The sequence below is a fragment of the Culex pipiens genome, chromosome 3, assembly GCF_016801865.2.
Source record: "Culex pipiens pallens isolate TS chromosome 3, TS_CPP_V2, whole genome shotgun sequence".
Classification (NCBI taxonomy): Eukaryota; Metazoa; Arthropoda; class Insecta; order Diptera; family Culicidae; genus Culex; species Culex pipiens.
The window spans coordinates 141,895,493-141,913,795 of NC_068939.1; the positions used below are offsets into that span (position 1 = coordinate 141,895,493).

Below are 18,303 nucleotides of genomic sequence, written 5' to 3' on the forward strand. Positions count from 1 at the left end.
TGGCGGGTGCGACAAGATAGCACGACGACGTCGAGGTGGCACAGGTCTCGCACAAAATTGCCCAATTGTGAGATTCTTGTAGGAGGTTCAATTTTCTACAACTTTGTCGAAGGGTGCAAGAAGATCCGAGTTGATCCTTATTAGCAATGCGATGAAAAGAAATTGGCTTACATACATGAAAGTATATAAGGGGTATATAGGAAGTATATAGGAAAAACTTTTTCCAAAAAATATTAACCACAAATCATCGTTTTGTACCCATCGGCAAAGTTGAAGGCCACCTGGCAGAAAAAAATACTGAAACTATGTTTTTCTGCCAATTTTTGAAATATTCTTTCCATTAGGCCCAGGCAATTAAGGAACAATCTGAGCGCTACCCAAACCGTACTTAATTTTCAACTGCACAGAAAAAAATAATGTAAATTTGGAAGCTGTAATTTTGGAAGGCTGAATATTACCTCTTATATGATGTAATTTTACCTCAATTTAGACTGAAAAAGTGACATTACACCAGAAAAGTGGTAAAATTACACATTTCCAGAGGTAAAATTACACCTTTTTTCTGACATAAAAGATGTACCCCTTCCCAGATGTCATATTACCATGATTTTTTTTTCTGTGTGCTAATATTTTTGAAAAAAATGGACAATTTTGTGGAGAACTGCTCTATGGTGCAAAATTAAGCTAAATCTGTGCAAATTCAGGAGATAATGTAATACATTTTATGATTAATAATAAATAAACAAAATGCTATTAAAAAAGAGATACACTTGATTAACAAAGCGCATTAGTTTTTCTTTTGAACGGTTTATATTTCTGTTATTGCCTAATTTCCTCGTATGAGCGATTCTCTACGAAATCGGTCTTTTTTCTTAAATTTTAATTTTTGTATTTTTTAATCCGACTGAAACTTTTTTGGTGCCTTCGGTATGCCCAAAGAAGCCATTTTGCATCATTAGTTTGTCCATATAATTTTCCATACAAATTTGGCAGTTGGCCATACAAAAATGATGTATGAAAATTCAAAAATCTGTATCTTTTGTAGGAATTTTTTGATCGATTTGGTGTCTTCGGCAAAGTTGTAGGTATGAATATGGACTACACTGAAAAAAAATGATACAAGGCAAAAAATTTTTGGTGATTTTTTGTTTAACTTTTTGTCACTTAAACTTGATTTGCAAAAAAACACTATTTTTTTTATATGTTTTAGAGGACATCAAATGCCAACTTTTCAGAAATTTCCAGGTTGTGCAAAAAATCTTTGAGCGAGTTATGAATTTTTGAATCAATACTGATTTAAAAAAAAATCAAAAAATTGGTCGCAAAAATTATTCAACTTCATTTTTTCGATGTAAAATCAAATTTTCAATCAAAAAGTACTAAATTACACCGTTTTCAAGTTAAATCAATTTTAGGTGACTTTGTTGAAAATAGTCGAAGTTTTTAATTTTTTTTTTTAAATTAGTGCACATGTTTGCCCACCTGAAAAATATATTTTTGCATTTCCACTGTCAACTTTTCCTGCCCTTCTGGAGAAATGAAACGGCCTACTTTTCCCTACCAAAAATAACAGAATGGAAAATTAATACCCTTCAATAATAGTGCTGAAAAGTTCTACTTTTCAGCACTGAAATCAGTGCTGAAAAGTTGAACTTTTCAACACTAGTATCGAAAAGTAACATTTTTCAATATTGTTTTGTTTTGAACGATGAATTTACTAAACACATGAATGTTTGACATAAAATTCCATTAAATAAGCGTTTTTCGGAATTGCAAAAAATGTTGTAAGCAACTCGTTGCAAAACTTGATTTTTTCAGCACTCGTCGTATTTATCCAACTCGGTAAACCTCGTTGGATAAATGTACAACTCGTGCTGAAAAAATCTTCTTTTTGCAACTTGTTGCATAACCTACTATTTTGAAAAGCCGAGAAAATTTTCTATATTTTGCATTTTTAAACTTTGTTGATACGACCCATAGTTGCTGAGATATTGCCATACAAAGGGTTAAAAACAGGAAAATTGATGTTTTCTAAGTCCCACCCAAACAACACACCATTTTCTAATGTCGATATCTCAGCAACTAATGGTCCGATTTTCAATGTTAAAGTATGAAACATTCGTGAAATTTTCCGATCTTTTCGAAAAAAATATTTTATCAATTTTTTTAAACCAAGACTAACATTTTGAAAGGGTGTAATATTGAATGTTTGGCCCTTTTGAACATTGAAAATCGGACCATTAGTTGCTGAGATATCGACATTAGAAAATGGTGTGTTGTTTGGGTGGGACTTAAAAAACATCAATTTTCCTGTTTTTAACCCTTTGCCTGGCAATATCTCAGACACTAAGGGTCGTATCTGGAGTTTTTTTTTGAAAAGGTCATATAAACCAAATTTTCATTTTTTGCTTTTTGGGTGTTTTTGAATACCCCTGACTCAAGGCGGTTCTAAAAACACCCAAAAAGCAAAAAATGAAAATTTGGTTTATAGGACCTTTTCAAAAAAAACTCCAGGTATGAACAAAATTCAAAGGTGTAAAATATAGAGAATTTTCTCAGCTTTTCAAAAAAAAAATTTTTTTTAAGTGGGCAAACATGTGCACTAATTTAAAAAAATTAAAAACTTCGACTTTTACCGTGTATCATTTTTTCAGTGTAGTCCATATCCAACTTTGCCGAAGACACCAAATCGATCAAAAAAATCCTTCAAAAGATACAGATTTTTGAATTTTCATGAATCATTCTTGTACGGCCAGCTGCCAAATTTGTATGAAAAATATGGACAAACTAATGATGCAAAATGGCTTCTTTGGACATACCGAAGGCACCAAAAAAGTTTCAGTCGAATTAAAAAAAAATCAAATGACCGAAACCTGAGAGAACTGTTCGTATGCATTTAATATTATTTTTTCTGTTACCTTCAAATGAAGTGTTTGAAAATGTACGATCAATTTTGAAATTATTAAAAAGCAGCATTTATAACAAAACACGCAAAAAAGTAAAAGTTACTTCTACAAAGGTGACATTTATCGGTTTATTTGTTATAGTATAGTGAAAATGCTGGAAATTAAAAAAAATAAAGCATTCAACATTTTTAAATTATGGAAAATATTCTTGAATATTACTTTCGATATTTTACCGGAAATGTATAAATAAATGTATAAATCAGCACCGCAAAAAAGCAAGCAAAAAGTATCATGGTGAAAGAATATTTTTATAAGTGCAAACAATATGGACATTAAAGTCAACCCAGGAAATCCACTCTATCTATAGATAATCCGTGGAAAGTTATCTTCCCGCAACACAGTTGTCACTAACTCTCTCCAAGCGTCAATCAAGCGGCACTAATTCATGATAAATGAGCCAAAATATTCTGATTCTAACGACGAGGGTGGGGAAAATGAACATGTTAAGTCCACAATCCATCCAAAGTCCTATCATGTGTCAAATATGATTAGGCTCAGTATCATCGAAACGGATCCTAAATTATGCCTTCTCTTCATCCCTTGACGGGTTGGCGGTGCTGGCCGCACATACGTAAGCATGATTGATGGCTGGGCATTTAACAACTTTGGGAGTAAAAATCTTCTGAAAGTACTTAAAGCTCATACATTTCGAATAACACGCTCAGCAACAGTTGAACATGCCGGAGTCAATCGAATCATAACAACTTTTGCGCGTCGTTATGCGAAAAGGTCCTCCCAAAATATGCCCAACTTTGTAGAAGGGTGTGCCGCCGCACGACGACGACGCACCGGAAACATTTTGGGAAAACAAATTTGATGGTTGCTGGCGCGTAAAATGAAAAATTTCATTCAATTACCGGGCCATCAATCGTTGACGCGGAATGGGAAGGTCCTCTCCTAAGGGTTGTTGTTGTTGTTGTTGTCCCCGGGTTTGGCTGGGTGACTTCCCTCCCCAGGAAGACGAAAAAAAAGTACGAAATGATTGCCGATCGGGGTATATTAATTGGAGAGCACTTGTTTGGACGGGCCGGCTGACCGCAACCGCGGAATGGGGTTCTGGTCCTGGTTGGCGAACTCATTTGGAAAGACTTAATTTCCTATAGTTGGAAGCTAACCACACCACAAATAATTAATAATAAAAATGAATGAATGAGGAAAAACCGTAATTTAGAAAATTTTAGTCTGCAAACTAGAATACAAGGATACATCAATAACGATGAAAAGTGAATTGAACCAACATTCCCTATTGAAAAAAAAAACAGGTTCAAGCGCACTGCTGCCACTATGACATTGCATGAAAATGTAGTACACTTTCAATAAATTATACCTTTCTAGGTTAAATTAATTCAGCCAGGTTCATATCGTTTGACAAAGCCCCCTTAACGAGTGGAGTAAAGATAAAGACAACCAAAGAAAAAAGCACCCAAAAAGCCGTCAAAATATCACGCTTGGCTAGCCTTTTCTTCCATAGCTGTTTATAGCAGACTTAGCACCTGAAATATTTTTTGTAAAAACAAAATTAAAAGAGTAAAATATTAATATAAAAATATAAATATGGAAATAACAAGCCATTTTGCTTGGAAAAAGTGTTTTAAAATGCATAACACTAATTCAAATGTTTTGCAATCATTAATTTTCAAAAATGAAAGACCTTGAACAACCCAAACATGAGCAATTCTCTGCCAAAACCGGAAATGGTTTTTATTTGTATTTTTTGATTTGGCTCAAACTTTGTGGGGGCCTTCCCTATGACCAAATAAACTATTTTGTGTGATTGGTTCATCCATACAAGTCTCCATACAATTTTGGCTGCTGTCCATACAAAAATGGTATTTTAATATTCAAACAGCTGTAACTTTTGAGTGAATTTGTTGATCAATTTCCTGTCTTCGGCAAAGTTGTAGGTATTGTTGAGGACTTTTGAGAAAAAATAGGTACAGGGAAATTTTTTTGCAGATTTTTTAATCAACTTTTTTTTCACTAAAACTCAATTTCCCAAAATACGTATTTTTTGATTTTCGAGATTTTTTGATATGTTTTAGGGGACAAAAATCCGCAACTTTTGAGCCATGGAGAAACATGGTCAAAAAATCTGCCGACGAGTTATGAATTTTTGAAAAAATAGTGATTTTTGGAAAAAATCGAAGTTTTATGCAAAAACAAGGTTGACATTATTTTTTAATGCAAAGTTGAATTTGCAATCAAAAAGTACTGTACAGATTTTTTGATGAAGAGCTCCGTTTTCAAGATATAGCCACCGAAAGTTTGATTTTAGCGAAATATTTGCAGTTTTTCAATTTTAAATAATAGTGATCATGAGTGACCATTTCTAAATTTTTTTTTTAAAGTTCAGAAAATTTGCTATGAAATTGTTTAAGAGACATTGAAGATTGGACCTCGGGCTGCTGAGATAGAGCCGCTTTAAGAAAAAGAAACACGAAAATTGAAGTTTTCTTAATCTCACCAAAACAACCCACCATTTTCTAATGACGATATCTCAGCAAATAATGGTCCGATTTTCAATGAACATTCGTGAAATTTTCCGATCTTTTCGAAAAAAATATTTTTGAAATTTTTAAATCAAGACTAACATTTTAAAAGGGCCAAACATTGAATATTACGCCCATTTAAAATGTTAGTCTTGATTTAAAGATACTTTTATCGAAAAGATCGGAAAATTTCATGAATGTTTCATGCATTAACATTGATAATCGGACCATTAGTTGCTGAGATATCGTCATTAGAAAATGGTGGGTTATTTTGGTGAGATTAAGAAAACTTCAATTTTCGTGTTTCTTTTTCTTAAAGCGGCTCTATCTCAGCAACCCGAGGTCCAATCTTTAATGTCTCTTAGACAATTTTATAGCAAATTTTCTTAACTTCTTAAAAAAATATTTTTAGAATTGGTCACTTATGTATGGACAGCAGCCAAAATTGTATGGAGACTTGTATGGGTGAACCAATGACGCAAAATAGCTTATTTGGTCATAGGGAAGGCCCCCACAAAGTTTGAGTCAAATAAAAAAAATACAAAAAATAAAAATGGTCGAAATCGGCCGATTTCGTAGAGAGTTGCTCACATGCTTAAACTGATTAGAGCCGAGGGACAAAACTGTGAAAAATATTTTCATTGACCTTATAATTAAATAAAATAAAAACTGTCATGCAATTTTTTTAAACAATTCACAAAATTTGTCTAAAGATTTTGAAAAATATATAGTAACTATTTAAAGTTAACATAATTAAAAAAACACTAATAACAAAAAATTATTAAAATAAACTTAGTTGAAATTTAATTCCACAAAAATGAAAATATCAAATTACTTTATGTTGCCAATATCTTCAAATATTTTTAAAAGTTTTTGTCCCTCCGCTCTGGCTGGGGTCGAGGGCGGGGTTTGGCAAAAAAATATAAATATTGAAATAACAAGCCATTTTGCTTGCAAAAAGTGTTTTAAAATGCATTACCCTAATTCAGTTATTTCGCAATCATTAATTTTCAAAAATGAAAGACCTTGAACATCGAAAATGTTCAAAAATTCAAAATATTTTTAAATCATCTCAAACATGCTAAAAGTGATCCTAAACGCAGGGAAACGCATTTTAAATTGATTTCAGGTAATTGTACTTAAATTTCCATTGAATTTTTTGAAGTTTTTTAAAAAAAAATGTGTCCCCTGATTTTTCGGGCTGAGATAAATACTTTAATTAAAATTATTGCAAAACAACTGAACTAGTGTGAAATGCATTTTAAAACAATTAGTGCAATCAAATGTTAAGATTATGGCTTGTTATTTCAATTATTGATTTATTTATTTTTTGCCCTTGTTTCCTTTTAGAGCCAAGAGACAAAACTGTGAATTTTTTTTTCATTGGCCTTATAATTAATTAAAATAGAGCGTCCAATTTCCCGGGGTTACAGATTCCCGGGAAACGGGAAATTTTCAACAAATTTCCCGGGAATTCCCGGGAAATTTGAAATTTAACGAAAATTATTCAGATCCTGTTTCTGATCAACATTTTGCAACAAAATTGTATAGAACAGTAACTTTAATGGTCAAAATGAGTGTGAGGGTCAATTATTGGCTTGATTGCTTGTAAAAAATCAAGCAACTTTGAGAAAAAATATAAAAATTATAATTGTTAATGCTGTCTTTCAAATCGTATCAAGTAAAAAATGCTGAGAAGTATTTTATTAATCAAAGTGGACAGTGAAAATCTATGCTCCACAACCATAAAATTGTTTTTAAATTTGTCTCAGTGACCATAAAGCTGAAAAGAAAAAAAACAATCACAACTCAAATTTTTTAGATATTTGAAGCGAGTTCTTAAAATTTGGTTGCATTCTTTGATAAATTTCATTTTCGTTTTTTTATGATTTTTCATGGTTTAATTTATTGTATGATTTTAGGAAAATGGTTATATGGCCTAATAAATTAATTAGATTAAAATAATTTACGAAGTGTAAAAGTGGTTGACATTAAACGACATTTTTTCATAATTAACCTTCTAACGCCCTTGGACGGTCACGTGCATCATTAATTTATAACTTCAAATTATAATTTCTCGAAATATTTCAAACAAATTCTTCTAGCATAACCCTTTTTGAAAAATTGTATTAAATCAATTCAGTTTTCATCCAATTTGGTCAAGGTAAACAAAAATGCTGAACAAATTTCAATTTTGATCTTGGCCGGAAGAGGTAAATATCTTATTTTCAAATGATATAACAAAAAAAAATCGTTTAAATAGGTTGGGCGTCATCCATACTATTCATACTTCATGGATGAAAACTTGTCAAAATAATAGCGAAAGTTTTGTTGCCCAACATATTTCCCGGGAACAAATTGACATATTTCCCGGGAAACGGGAAATATTTTTATCCGGGAAATCCCGGGAATTCCCGGGACGGGAAATTGGACGCTCTAAATTAAAATAAAAACTGTCATGCATTTTTTTTGAACAATTCACAAAATTTGTCTAAAGATTTTGAAAAATATATAGAAACTATCAAAAGTTTACATAATTAAAAAAAACCATAAATAATTAAAAACTATTAAAATAAACTTAGTTCAAATTTAATTCCAAAAAAATGAAAATATCAAATTACTTTATGTTGCCAATACCGGGAATATTTGAAGAAACCGGATCAAAACGGGATGGCATCGAACAATAAATTTACAGTTTTTTTTTTTAATTTTTTTAGGGGCCATCTCTTGTTAACTTACAGTGTTAACTTTTGACCGATGGGAGTAAGGGTGTTGGATGCTATTGCAAACGATATTAGAGGTTTACAAATATTCATTTTAAACAGTAATTTGCAAAGCTAAGAGAGAAAGTTAAACCAATCTCGGATTTTTACAGGCACAGACCTTCAAAAGATCTTACAAATGCAAGCAAGAGAGTTGGATTTCATAAAGTTTTACGAAAATGGGAATAATTTTTTTTAATTTTTTTTACCTAGAAAACCAATTGACCTAAAAACTCGATCTAAAGTTTATATCCAGTCTTTTTTTATCTTGATTTGTTAATCTATGGCTTTGCGCAGTCTATATAATGCATCAGAGTGCAAAGACACTAATGAATTACATACGTCAAATGTGCAGCGAAATGGCGAAAGGCAGCGATCGCATCTGAAAGCAGTAAGTATATAAAACGACCCCCATGACCACCGGCCAGCATCACTCGTCCACGATCGCTTGCTCTATTCAGTCATCCTAGTGGTGAAACGGTCAACATGAAGGTAAGATTTGCGTTTTTTTTAAATTGAAGGTTTGTTTTGAATGTTTACTTAATTGCTTCTTATTGCAGGATTTATTTGTGCTGGGTATTGTGCTGACACTTTTCACCTGCAGTTTGGCGGAAGAATCCAACCAAAATGACATCCAGAAACGTAATGGCGTTGAGCATAGTTTGCCAGCCTTCAGCAATTACCCTTATATGCGGCAAACCACGGTAAACCATGAACCTCGTGTCGAAACAATCAACAACATGGCTCATGTATATCAGCAACAGCAGACCGACTGGGAAGTGCAGAAGGTTCATGCTCAGGCCCACCGTTTTCAAGGAAGTCCGCAGTACCAGCAGTATCAACAGCCTTGGATTCCCCAGCCGGATTATATCCAGCACAACCACATCAACCAGCAGCAGCAAAATCATCATCACCTGCTTCGACAGCAACAACCAATCAACAACAATCACATCAACCCTCTGCAACAATTGCAGCATTATCAACATCAATACAGCTATACTCTATCAACCGGTTGTAACTCAGTACCAGAAACCTCAGCTGGTTCCAGCCCACAAGGTTGTCTATCCGGTTCCTGTTCAGATGAGACCGCCACCGCCGCCACCGGCAGTCGCCAAGAAGGTTCAACCCCCAATCTACGTGGAGAAGCATATCATGTATCACCATGTCCCCAAGCCCGTAGCAGTTCCCATCCAGCCGGTGCCGGTGATGCAAGTGATCATCCGGGAGGACGGTAACCACAAAAAGATGCCATTCTGGGGTTAGTTTAGTGTTACTTGCGCCGCTGTCACCGGTGTATGGTTAGTATCTTGCCAGTTAGTTTATTCAAATATAATAAATTCTATTTATTGTTGCCGATAAAGCAACCAAACCTTGAGATTCAGCAAGAGTGCTTAACTGCTCCTTGGGTACCGATTCAGCAGCAACGTTCTTCAAGCCGGTCCCCAATCTTCCTCGCCGTATATTACATTTCGCCGGCGAATATTTATTGCCGGCATACACATATCTACAATTTATATTTATGAGACCGAGCATAACGGGCAACGACTTGTTTACACCACGGTGAGTTGGGTGAATTGGAGCTTCTTTTTTCTATATTCCTCACCAGAAGATTACCCAACCGATAAGAATATGTCTTCTGTTGATTTACACAAAATTGCAACGTAGAAATGTGTGATTAACAGCTTATCCATTTTAAGCTCATGAACGGGTTTATCGAGTGATAACGAGTAGCTTGAAATTAAATTATTTTGCTGGAATTATTTGGTCTCGGGGTCGGTCACTCAGTTGTGTTCAAAAAGCATCGTGTTCAGATTTTTTTGAAACATGAATGCAATCGATTATTTCTCCATTTTTGCGAAAGTGCAAATTGATCAAATATTACATGCCAAAGTGTTCATGAGGTTTTTGATGGAGCAATTCTCTGCCAAACCGGTATTTTTTATTTATTTTTTTTTTGTGTTTTTTAATCCGGCTGAAACATTTTTGGTGCCTTCAGTATGCCCAAAGAAGCAATTTTGCATCATTAGTTTATCCATATAATTTTCCATACAAATTTGGCAGCTGTCCAAACAAAAATGATGTATGAAAATTCAAAAATCTGTACCTTTTGAAAGAATTTCTTGATCGATTTTATGTCTTCGCATAGTTGTAGGTATGGATAAGGACTACACTGAAAAAAATGATACACGGTAAATAGTTTTTTGATGAAAAAATTCTATTTTTTTCTGATATGTTTTAAGGGACAAATGCCAACTTTTCAGAAATTTCCAGAATGTGCAAACAATCTTTGACTGAGTTTTGCTTTTTTGAACTACAACCCACCATTTTCTAATGTCGATATCTCAGCAACTAATGGTCCGATTTTCATGTGAAACATTCGTGATTTTCTTTTTTTGAAACAATATCATTTTTTTTCGAAAGGATCAAACATTCAATTTTACGCCCTTTTGAAATGTTGGACTTGATTAAAAAAATCAGCCGTCCGCGCAAAAAGGGTCCTTTTCGGAAGTTAATAAGTTTTCAGTAAACAGTCCTAAAAATATGGTGTCTTCGGGAAAGTTGTTCAAAATTTTATGAAGGTCCAACATCTGAGAATTGATAAGATTGGGCGACTATTGCGCTCTCCACAGGTAAAAAACTTAAGCAGGTGCTTTTCTCCATACATTTTGACGATTTTTTCCATACAAACTTCAAGCGATTGGAGGGAGGGGTTCCCGTTGTCACAATGCACAGTGGTCCAGATCGCAAAATTAAGTGGAAAATGGATTTTCCGAAAAATGGTGAAGTTTTGGTGCTTTGGTGTCTTGAGAAGAGCTGTTGCAAATAGAAAGGGGCAACTTTTGATTTGGTTGAAAATTAGGGTGGTTCACGATTAGGGTGATTTTGAAAATCTAACTTTTCAGGAATATTTTTGCGAAATTTTTCGTCTTCTAGAAAGTTGTTAGGCTTGCCAATTCATGCAACTTTGTCCAAGACACTAAAATTTTATCTCGTAATCTACGCCTTCTACGACCAAATTTATAGAAAGCAGCTGAGCAAACCATCAAAAATCAGTTTTTTGAATGTGGCAATTCAGGGTTAAGTTTAAGAGTAAAGTGTTGTACGAGGCACTTTTAGGACTCTAAAAAACGAACATTTTTCTTCTTTGACATGTCAATTTGGACTTTAGGGTTAAAAGTTACAGCCATTTTAAGGTAAAAAAGATGCAAATTTAAAACTTAAGTATCTCGAAAAGGCGCAAGCCAAATTTGAAGCGCCAGGTTGCATTTGAAAGAGAAGATTCAGCACTACAATCGCTTTGGCCCGGAAATATATTTTTTTTGTAGAAATACATTAATAGTTGAATACATAAAAATCGATAAGAATTTAAAAGCATTAAAATTTGTATTCGACATATATCAGCAATAACTTGGCTTATTAGTGAAAATTGTTAAATTTGAGTTTAGTGTTTTAAATGTTTATTATTTATCTCTCTATATTTTTAAAAGACTGATTATTACATTTATGAATATTAATAATTTTAAAAATTGGAAGCCGGGGTAAAAGCCGGGACCGTGGTGTAGGGGTAAGCGTGGTTGCCTCTCACCCAGTCGGCTTGGGTTCGATCCCAGACGGTTCCGGTGGCATTTTTCGAGACGAGATTTGTCTGACCACGCCTTCCGTCGGATGGGGAAGTAAATGTTGGCCCCGGTCTAACCTAGAAGGTTAGGTCGTTAGCTCAGTCCAGTTGTAGGAGTCGTCTCCTTGGGTCCTGCCTCGGTGGAGTCGCTGGTAGGCAGTTGGACTAACAATCCAATGGTCGTCAGTTCGAATCTCGGGGTGGATGGAAGCTTAGGTGTAAAAAGAGGTTTGCAATTGCCTCAACAATCAAGCCTTCGGACACCTAGTTTCGAGTAGGAATCTCGTAATCGAGAACGCCAAGGCAATGCTGTAGAGCGAATAATTTGATTTTTTTTTGAAAAAATGGAAAAATATATTAAACTATTCAGACTGGGTCTTCCCCAGTTGGGCAAAGCAGAATAAAAAACAAAAAAAAATGATTTGTGTTAAGGGGTTACATGCATGTAGAAAATGCAAAAAAAAACTTATTACAGAAAATTTATTAAATCCACTTGAAAGATGATCACTCCTGAAAGTTTCATGAAGATATTTCATTATTAAACTGAGTAAGAGACGATTTAAGGGCCCACATCAGCCGGGGAAGTTGTTCTCTTCTTCTTCAAAAAATGTTGCATGCGACATCACGAAGAAATGTCGTGCAACGTTTTGAGGTGGTTGGATTGTTCTGTAGAGTGATTTGAAGATGGTTGATTGAAATACCTTTCAACCATTATTGGTTTAGTACACTTTTTTGTAATAATTCGTGATTTTACAATATTTTTTTGAATATTCGGAAATAATGCAACACAAGTGCAACAAGCAATTCAGTTGCGCAGCGCAAAAATGGCAACAGCGCACCATTCTTGGCTGCTGCTGCTGCACACGGCCAGCACAAAGCGAAGACAAAGGAACGTTATAGGGTAGACTTCACATTTTAGCTCTCTATTATGAAAATACATTTTAGAAAGTTGATATTTTTCATCAACATTTTTACTAACATATTGAAAACACATGCGCAATAATGTATCGTTTGCTAATAAAATTTTGAGATGTCTCACAAAGACCAAAGCCCATTATCATCCCTTTTGCTGAGCAATTTTTCCTTCTCAAACTAAAGATAAAAAAATGAATAGAAAAAATGCTAAATATATTTACAATTGTTAGAGCACACTTCAATATAATAAAAATTATATATTCTAGTTTACTATTTTATGTCTGTGATCGATCGAGTACTTGACCCTATTCCAGCAGCAGAGGCTCGCCAGGAGTATTGTTTTGAATTTGATCGATTGTGATTGGCTGAAATTTCAAGCACGTGGTTCTCGTGTGTAAACAAACTAACATACTCTCGCGCATGGATATCTCTATACGCATCCTGTCTTAGTGGTTGAATTGTTTCTAATTTTGTTTCAATGGAATGCATGATTTTTAGGTTTTTCGGCATGCTTCGTGACTGTCCACGTGACTGGTAACGGAGTTGTTTACGTAAGAGTCTTTCATGTGATTACTCACGTGACGACTCAGCCACGTCTCTAGCTACTCACGTGACTGACTTTGGACGTTAGATGAAGTGTCGTGGAAGTTAGTAGATTGCTCTAATATTGTGTTGTAGATAATCGAAGAGTTATCAAATGCTTCGAACCATCGAATCATGAAAAATGACGTTTCAGTGATATTTTTAATATTCAGTTCTGCAACCCTAAATAAGACAAATTTTAGTAATTTGAAGCGATACCAAATAAACAAACTTTACCTACCATACAAAAATACAAAAATACAAAAATACAAAAATACAAAAATACAAAAATACAAAAATACAAAAATACAAAAATACAAAAATACAAAAATACAAAAATACAAAAATACAAAAATACAAAAATACAAAAATACAAAAATACAAAAATACAAAAATACAAAAATACAAAAATACAAAAATACAAAAATACAAAAATACAAAAATACAAAAATACAAAAATACAAAAATACAAAAATACAAAAATACAAAAATACAAAAATACAAAAATACAAAAATACAAAAATACAAAAATACAAAAATACAAAAATACAAAAATACAAAAATACAAAAATACAAAAATACAAAAATACAAAAATACAAAAATACAAAAATACAAAAATACAAAAATACAAAAATACAAAAATACAAAAATACAAAAATACAAAAATACAAAAATACAAAAATACAAAAATACAAAAATACAAAAATACAAAAATACAAAAATACAAAAATACAAAAATACAAAAATACAAAAATACAAAAATACAAAAATACAAAAATACAAAAATACAAAAATACAAAAATACAAAAATACAAAAATACAAAAATACAAAAATACAAAAATACAAAAATACAAAAATACAAAAATACAAAAATACAAAAATACAAAAATACAAAAATACAAAAATACAAAAATACAAAAATACAAAAATACAAAAATACAAAAATACAAAAATACAAAATACAAAAATACAAAAATACAAAAATACAAAAATACAAAAATACAAAAATACAAAAATACAAAAATACAAAAATACAAAAATACAAAAATACAAAAATACAAAAATACAAAAATACAAAAATACAAAAATACAAAAATACAAAAATACAAAAATACAAAAATACAAAAATACAAAAATACAAATTATACAAATTATACAAATAATACAAATAATACAAATAATACAAATAATACAAATAATACAAATAATACAAATAATACAAATAATACAAATGGGTCTCGTGGCGCAGGGGTAGCGGCTTCGGCTGCCGATCCCGATGATGTTATGAGACGCGGGTTCGATTCCCGCCTTATCCACTGAGCTTCTATCGGATGGTGAAGTAAAACGTCGGTCCCGGTTTCTCCTGTCTCGTCAGAGGCGCTGGAGCAGAAATCCCACGTTAGAGGAAGGCCATGCCCCGGGGGGCGTAGTGCCAATAGTTTCGTTTACAAATAATACAAATAATACAAATAATACAAATAATACAAATAATACAAATAATACAAATAATACAAATAATACAAATAATACAAATAATACAAATAATACAAATAATACAAATAATACAAATAATACAAATAATACAAATAATACAAATAATACAAATAATACAAATAATACAAATAATACAAATAATACAAATAATACAAATAATACAAATAATACAAATAATACAAATAATACAAATAATACAAATAATACAAATAATACAAATAATACAAATAATACAAATAATACAAATAATACAAATAATACAAATAATACAAATAATACAAATAATACAAATAATACAAATAATACAAATAATACAAATAATACAAATAATACAAATAATACAAATAATACAAATAATACAAATAATACAAATAATACAAATAATACAAATAATACAAATAATACAAATAATACAAATAATACAAATAATACAAATAATACAAATAATACAAATAATACAAAAATACAAATAATACAAATAATACAAATAATACAAATAATACAAATAATACAAATAATACAAAAATACAAATAATACAAATAATACAAATAATACAAATAATACAAATAATACAAATAATACAAATAATACAAATAATACAAATAATACAAATAATACAAATAATACAAATAATACAAATAATACAAATAATACAAATAATACAAATAATACAAATAATACAAATAATACAAATAATACAAATAATACAAATAATACAAATAATACAAATAATACAAATAATACAAATAATACAAATAATACAAATAATACAAATAATACAAATAATACAAATAATACAAATAATACAAATAATACAAATAATACAAATAATACAAATAATACAAATAATACAAATAATACAAATAATACAAATAATACAAATAATACAAATAATACAAATAATACAAATAATACAAATAATACAAATAATACAAATAATACAAATAATACAAATAATACAAATAATACAAATAATACAAATAATACAAATAATACAAATAATACAAATAATACAAATAATACAAATAATACAAATAATACAAATAATACAAATAATACAAATAATACAAATAATACAAATAATACAAATAATACAAATAATACAAATAATACAAATAATACAAATAATACAAATAATACAAATAATACAAATAATACAAATAATACAAATAATACAAATAATACAAATAATACAAATAATACAAATAATACAAATAATACAAATAATACAAATAATACAAATAATACAAATAATACAAATAATACAAATAATACAAATAATACAAATAATACAAATAATACAAATAATACAAATAATACAAATAATACAAATAATACAAATAATACAAATAATACAAATAATACAAATAATACAAATAATACAAATAATACAAATAATACAAATAATACAAATAATACAAATAATACAAATAATACAAATAATACAAATAATACAAATAATACAAATAATACATATAATACAAATAATACAAATAATACAAATAATACAAATAATACAAATAATACAAATAATACAAATAATACAAATAATACAAATAATACAAATAATACAAATAATACAAATAATACAAATAATACAAATAATACAAATAATACAAATAATAAAAGTATTACAAATAATACAAATAATACAAATAATAAAAATAATACAAATATTACAAATAATACAAATAAAACAAATAATACAAATAATACAGATAATACAAATAATAGAAAGGATAGAAATAATACAAATAATACAAATAATACAAAAAAAACGAATAAAACAAAAAAAAACAAATAATACAAATAATACAAATAATGCAAATAATACAAATATTATATATAATACTGTATTATTCGTATTATTTGTATTTTATGTTTTATTTGTATAATTTTCAATATTTGCTTTATTTGTATTATTTGTATTTTCTTATAATTTGTATAATATGTATTGTTTGTATTATTTGTATTATTTGTATTTTTGTATTTATGTTTTTTTTTGTATTTTTTTGTATTTGTTGAATTTTTTGTTATATTTGTGTCATTTGTATTTTTTGTATTATTTATTTTATTTGTATTATTTGTATTATTTGTAATATTTGTATTATTTGTATTATTTGTATTATTTGTATTATTTGTATTATTTGTATTATTTGTATTATTTGTATTATTTGTATTATTTGTATTATTTGTATTATTTGTATTATTTGTATTATTTGTATTATTTATATTATTGGTATTTTTTGTATTATTTTTATTATTTTTATTATTTGTATAATTTGTATTATTTGTATCATTTGTTTAATTTGCGTTATTTGTCTTATTTGTATTATTTGTAATGTTTGTATTATTTGTATTATTTGTATTTTTTGTATTATTTGTATTATTGTATTATTTGTATTATTTGTATTATTCGTATTATTCATATTATTCGTATTATTTGTATGATTTGTATTGTTTGTTTTATTTGTATTATTTGTATTATTTGTATTATTTGATTTATTTGTTTGATTTGTTTTATTTGTTGTATTTGTTTTTTTTTTGTATTTTTTGTTTTAGTTGTTTTATTTTTATTTTTTGTATTATTTGTATTATTTGTATTTTTTGTATTATTTGTATTATTTGTATTATTTGTATTATTTGTATTATTTGTATTATTTGTATTATTTGGGTAATTCTCCGCCAACTCACACAGCAGTTGCCCCGACCCCTCTTCGATTTGCGTGAAACTTTGTCCTAAGGGGTTACTTTTGTCCCTGATCACGAATCCGAGGTCCGTTTTTTGATATCTCGTGACGGAGGGGCGGTACGACCCCTTCCATTTTTGAACATGTGAAAAAAGAGGTTTTTTTTCAGTTATTTGCAGCCTGAAACGGTGATGAGATAGAAATTTGGTGTTAAAGGGACTTGTATGTACAATTAGACGCCCGATTTGATGGCGTACTCAGAATTCCGAATAAAAGTATTTTTCATCGGAAAAAACACTAAAAAAAGTTTCAAAAATTCTCCCATTTTCCGTTACTCGACTGTAAAAATTTTTGGAACATGTCATTTTATGGGAAATTTAATGTACTTTTCGAATCTACATTGTCCCAGAAGGGTCATTTTTTCATTTAGAACAAAATTTTTCATTTTAAAATTTAGTGTTTTTTCTAACTTTGCAGGGTTATTTTTTAGAGTGTAACAATGTTGTACAAAGTTGTAGAGCAGACAATTACAAAAATTTTGATATATAGACATAAGGGGTTTGCTTATAAACATCACGAGTTATCGCGATTTTACGAAAAAAAGTTTTGAAAAAGTTGATCGTCATCGATCATGGCCGTTCATGGTCACCCGCGACAGACACGGGCGACGAAACAAAGAGAAACGCAAAAAGTAACTTTTTCAAAACTTTTTTTCGTAAAATCGCGATAACTCGTGATGTTTATAAGCAAACCCCTTATGTCTATATATCAAAATTTTTGTAA

The 18,303-nt window shown here is 30.1% G+C and overlaps 1 protein-coding gene across 1 annotated transcript; it reads left to right on the forward strand.

Annotated features, from left to right (window-relative positions):
* Positions 1-8,577: 8,577 nt before the first annotated feature.
* LOC128093302 (uncharacterized) lies at positions 8,578-10,135 on the forward strand. The gene is made up of 2 exons (XM_052709617.1): positions 8,578-8,709; positions 8,778-10,135. Exons 1-2 carry the CDS (start codon positions 8,704-8,706, stop codon positions 9,450-9,452), a joined length of 681 nt encoding a protein of 226 aa, XP_052565577.1. The 5' UTR covers positions 8,578-8,703; the 3' UTR covers positions 9,453-10,135.
* Positions 10,136-18,303: the final 8,168 nt, after the last annotated feature.